At 43.4% G+C, this 5,741-nt stretch overlaps 1 protein-coding gene across 3 annotated transcripts in view; it reads left to right on the top strand.

Moving 5' to 3' along the window:
• Positions 1-5,741, top strand: part of SLC24A1 (solute carrier family 24 member 1) — a 28,269-nt gene that overhangs the window by 1,654 nt on the left and 20,874 nt on the right. For all 3 annotated transcript variants that reach the window (XM_019533835.1, XM_019533839.1, XM_019533837.1), the window contains exons 2-3: positions 2,359-2,513; positions 4,152-5,242. In XM_019533835.1, the coding sequence (XP_019389380.1) occupies positions 4,310-5,242 (933 nt within the window). In that variant the 5' untranslated portion in view covers positions 2,359-2,513; positions 4,152-4,309. The remainder of the gene's footprint in view (positions 1-2,358; positions 2,514-4,151; positions 5,243-5,741) is intronic.

Here is a 5,741-nt window from a genome sequence, read left to right on the forward strand (position 1 = left end):
CTCTTTAGCCTGGAAAAGCGCAGGCTCAGGGGTGATCTGGTGGCCACCTATAAGTTTATCAGGGGTGTTCACCAGGATCTGGGGGGACTATTGTTTACCAGAGCGCCCCAAGGGATGACAAGGTCGAATTGTTATAAACTTCAGCCAGACCATTTCAGGCTGGATGTAAGGAAGAATTTCTTCACTGTCCAAGCCCCAAAGGTCTGGAACAGTCTGCCACCGGAGGTGGTTCATGCACCTACACTGAATGCCTTCAAGAGAAATTTGGATGCTTATCTTGCTGGAATGCTATGACCCCAGCAGACTTCCTGCCCCTTGGGCAGGGGCCTGGACTCAGTGATTTTCCGAGGTCCCTTCCAGCCCTAATGTCTATGAAATCTATGAAGTACAAACCTGGGAAAAAGAGAATCACAAATTATCTAGTGAAAATCCTTCTTCCAGATGAGGAAATAGTGGAGAGGGGCTGCAAGGCATTGAAAAGTTCGGAGATGCAAGGATAGGCCATGCTGTTTTTGAAGTCTGGCTGTTGGATAGGTAAATAAATGCATAGAAAGAGTGCTTGGTAACTCCACACAACACCTATCGGACCAGATGTACCACAAAGTCAGGTGATAGGAGATCTGCAATGAAACCAAACTCATCGTTTTTAAACTGTGACCATGGGTAGGTAACATGTACCCAGAACAAAACTGGGAAAAAATTGTATGAAATTGGGCCTCTGGAATTCAAGCAAGAGGTCTGAATAGCCAAGACAGTGAGTGGACTAGTAACTACTTGGATTTCAGCAGGGCTAATACAGTAGTAATAAGGGTGGAATAAATGCTAGGAAAGATGTTTTCTGAATCAGTCTGTGGAAAATCCCTTTAAATATGTGACCAGGTGAAAAGCGAAGAATTTATGATCAGTTTGAGTGGCAGTGGTGCTGCCTCCAGGGGTAGAAGCCATTATAACAACTGCATGCATGTTAGCTGAAATGGATTAGAGTTGCAGTGAGGACAAGGTGATGTGGATTTAACTCACGTTAGCAGCTGGAGTTCAACCCAGGTGATCTGGCATTAGCTATCTGTATTGTTTTATCTTCACTCCTGTTTTAAAAGGAGTCAAGAAAATACTTTTTTACCATGAAACATGCCATTAGTTCTCCAGAGAGAAATTAGGGCAGCACCCAAAAGGCATCTCCTGACACTGGTTAATTCTATAGAATATTTTCACCACTTTTTGCAAAAGAGGAAGCTGCCGGTCAAGATGAACTCTGCATCCCAGAGGTGGCTTTTTTGGAGTCTGAAATCCTTAGAAGCCTTGACACTAGGAGCATCCACAACAGGGAGCCAAATGGCAGCTCTTGTGGAGCAATAGCTTCCCTGTGTAGACAAGCCCTGAAGTAGCCAAAACAGTGCCAGGTGCTGTCCAAGCTGAGGCTGGGTCCAGGCTGTGGCTGTGCAAGCTGATCTGTCTGTGCAGAACCTCACTGGATGCTGTCCATGTAGATAAGGGGATGCAGGCAAGAGGTTCATCACAAGACAATGCCTTTGTTTAATACCTGCAAACTACCTCTGTCTTATTTCCATTTGGTAAAACTGCCAATGGCCTTGAATGCATTGAGCACTGACAAAGATCTGATTGCTCTGGGCTAGTACCACCCTCAGATCAGGCATACAGTACCGGCTCTCACAGTCTTTACAGGCTGTTCTGACAGCCAGAGAGCATAAAGAACTCCAACCATGCCTCCTTCAGTCTGACCCTAGAGCTAGCAGGGTAGTGGTGCAGGAGCTAGTACAGCAGATGGACTCTTCACCTAGACATTTAAGGTGCAAAGCAGGCTTAGGGCACAGCAAAGCCAGCAACACCAGACTCAGTGAGGCTGAGGACCTGGCTATGTAAGTCAGCTTCAGTTTCTGCTGGTGTTTTCCTACCAGACGTTCACATTTGGGAAACAATTGCTAGTAACTTGGAATGTTTAATTAAATGTAGCTGTATCTGAGTGAGTCTGTTAATGCTGAGCATCCCAAGTAGGCTGATCTGCAGCTGGTGAAACATATCCAAGACCCATTGACTTACTGGGGCTATGACAAGTTATCTCAGCTAGGGATCTGTCTCCCCCAAAAATCTGTCATTTAAAAAATATATAGCATCTCACTATCTCAGAGCTGTTGCTCTTATCTTGCGGTTCGTAACGGAGATTATCTCCTGCTCTGACACTAAGAACATCCCAGAGTAACACACAAAGATATTTGCTTCAGAGATAGTCCAGAACCTATAAAATACTATTTAATCTGCTTAGGGGCTGCCGGTATTAAACTGGATTGGCTATTCCTCTAGCAATATGTCCTTCACACACCTGACCCTGTCTCTTATTAGAATTTACCTGGGAGAGATCCAATGAAGATGGGGTCATTTTCTGCTGCCTCTACCCATAACTGCACCTCTATTCTGGGTGCTAAGAGTCAAAGAAACGTCTATTGCTAAACACGACCAGCAGTACCCCAGTTTGTCTTGAACATCACCTTTTGAAGGTAAGCTTGGGGGAGGGGGAAGCCATATGATTGCCTGAGAGGTATGTCTTAGACAAGACAGTCAAATGCAGGGGAAAGGAATTGAACAACAGGAGAGAAAAATGCATGTTGAATATAAATAATGATAAACTAACTAGGTTGGAAAAAGAACAAGGTAGATTTTCAGAAGTCATCAAGGAAATACGACATTTTACACCAGCTGAGAACTTACCCTTTTAGTTTTAAGGAGCTCATTTTGGAGAGAAAATATGAATTGTTATGATTAAACAGTGGGAGATAAATTTATGCACATTTTTCCCCTTATTTGTCTCTCTTGTAGTAAGGGGGATTTATTTACTTTAGTTCATTACTGTTAAATGCTTTATGTTGGAATACAGCTGACTGTGCTGTAACATGCTTATTGTTGCCATGTATACTGTACATACTATACGGGCACATGTACTTTGCAGACAAAAGGAGCAGATTTTATCTGATCTGTAACTTTCCATCATTTCAAAGGAGACTACAGAGATCAAAAGGAAACTCCTCCTATTCCAAAAGGAGACTACAGAGCCCATTTCTTCCTTTTCTGGCCTGTAGGAAGTCTAGAGCGACTAGTTTAAGGGGACTGTATAGATGAAAGTATGCATGCAAATGTTAATGAAGAGCTCATTACGGAGTGGCTTGCAGAACTGTGATTTCTATTCTCTTCTAATTTAATAAAATAATCCTGTTCTGGGAAAAATGCATTAGAAAGGGCATACTCTAAACTATAGCATGCAAATGGTGAATGCTTCTCAGCCCTGAATCATTGTCATATAACAAATCTCTGTTGCTCTGGCATTTATAATTGGGCATGCTCCTTAAGTACTTTTCAAATAATTATGCAAGATATGCTAATCATCTAATAAACCATATTACAACTATTCTGCTTTGTCAGTCCTAATTTGTACAATAGGTTTAAAGAGATGTGGCTAAAGAAGCAAAAATTGCCCAGGACACTTGACATTACTATACCAAATCTTCCCTCATGCCCTTCTCAATTTGAAAAAAAATCACCTTTTGCTTGGTCTATATCTTGTATGAGTCCAAATATTGGAGAGTTGCAGAGTGAAATTAATACATATTAGAGCCATTTACCAAGCTCATTTTGATACGTAACTGGCCTGTTTAGAGGCTGGTTTTAAAATGATGGGGCTGTCACTAGTACTTAATTTTATATAGGCATTCAGCTTATTTAAAAGTCAGTATTCAGGGCAGGGACCATATCCTTTTATATGTTTGTAGGCGGCTGAACACTCTGTCAGCGTTACAAAAGAAAAAATGGGCCCAAATCAAAACCCAGCTTGAACGAACCCTGAGCTGTGAGGCGTGGAATAACTGACTCCGACTCCTGAACTGATGGTCAGGGCCTTGCTCATCTTCATAACAAGGCCAACTGAAAGAACAGATCTGTACAGTCCCAAACAGTGCAAAGTCACAAACTTGAAATCGATGTGCAGATATGACCTTGCCAACCTGAGCACATCTCATATAATCAGAACATAATGGCAATCAATGATGCATTAAGTTGCAAAGCAGTAGGCTTTACCTCTATGGTGGAAAGAAGCTATAGATCCTTGCATTACGCCTTTCATACTAAAATGCCTTCTTTTGCAGGATTCTGCCCTTTATGGCGTGTCATTCTGGTCCTAATGATATCCTGGCGCTTAGGATCATTGAGAAACCCCCAACGGTGGATGTAAACACAACGTGTTGACCAGGAGAAGCCTCCATTGGCTTCAGGAGCTTAGATCAGATTTGTGAACATTTAGAAAATGTATTTACCACCAAGGAAAAAGCTTCGATGGAACCGTGTCTTTTTCCTGCTGGCCATGATACTGACTTTCTCCATCTATCAGTTTATCTATAAACCCCAAATCCTTTCAGCCTCCTGGGGAGGACCTCAACCTGAGGAGCAAGTGAAAGTGGCCATCAGAGACCTTTCCAGCAACACAACGGCTGCAGCACACAATGACACCACAACGCCCAAGATAAGGCAATGTGTGTATGTGGATCCTGAGCCAACTGTGCCCATCTCTGTGGCAGTGAGTCCAAGCCCCCTGCCAGGGGATGTCACATCCAGCCACCCAGATGAGGAGAGGCACTCTCCCACACATGCCCCCAAAGGAGAGTACCCCGAAGATCTGTTCAGCGTGGAGGAGCGCAGGAAAGGGTGGGTTATCCTTCACATCTTTGGTATGATGTATGTGTTTGTGGCTTTGGCCATAGTGTGCGATGAATTTTTTGTCCCTGCTTTGGGAGTGATCACAGAAAAGTTACAGATCTCTGATGATGTGGCGGGAGCCACGTTCATGGCAGCAGGTGGATCAGCACCAGAACTCTTCACATCTCTCATAGGTGTGTTCATCTCACACAGCAATGTGGGCATCGGCACCATTGTGGGCTCAGCCGTGTTTAATATCCTTTTTGTCATTGGTACCTGTGCCCTGTTCTCCAGGGAGATACTCCATCTGACCTGGTGGCCACTGTTTAGAGACATCTCATTCTACATTTTAGATCTATTGATGCTCATCGCATTTTTCCTAGACAGTTTAATTGACTGGTGGGAAAGCCTCATGTTACTGAGTGCCTACAGCATGTATGTGATCACCATGAAGTGGAATGTATACTTTGAACAATGGGTGAAGGATCTGTTGACCAAGAGGAGAAATTTCATCCAGGCGGCAGCTTTAGAAGTAAAAAAGAAGGTTGGTGCCTTCGTTATTTTGATATCTAGTTGGGAATGTCGTACTCAAACCACAAGGAAACACAGAGCCCCTTTGGAAGAGGACACATTAAAACAACCCAACCAAGGCCTTCAAACTACAACAGTGGGTCAAGGCAATTGACTTGCTGATAATTATTTAAAAAAGAGGAGGCATCATGTAAATATTGGGTAGCAACAGAAAATAAGGAAATCAAGGGAAACTTTGATCGGGGCCACACACTAAGGGCATGTATCTTTTTTCAGAGAGCTGCATGGGATTTGATCATTCAGCTGGTATTGATGAATTAACCCCATTCGGCTCTGGAAATTCAGGGAATCAGCATCTGGTACAGCAGAGACTCTCACTTTACCGCATTGGTTCAGCTCATGTCTGTGGAGCAGATCTCATCCATGCAGCTAGCGGATTGGTGGGTGGGAATACGGGGTTTTATATTCACAGTGAATAAACATGAGCGTCTGGGGCTGCATCCACTACTTCC

Source organism: Crocodylus porosus, unplaced genomic scaffold (assembly GCF_001723895.1).
Source record: "Crocodylus porosus isolate Cpor-Errol unplaced genomic scaffold, CroPor_comp1, whole genome shotgun sequence".
In the NCBI taxonomy this organism is placed as follows: Eukaryota; Metazoa; Chordata; order Crocodylia; family Crocodylidae; genus Crocodylus; species Crocodylus porosus.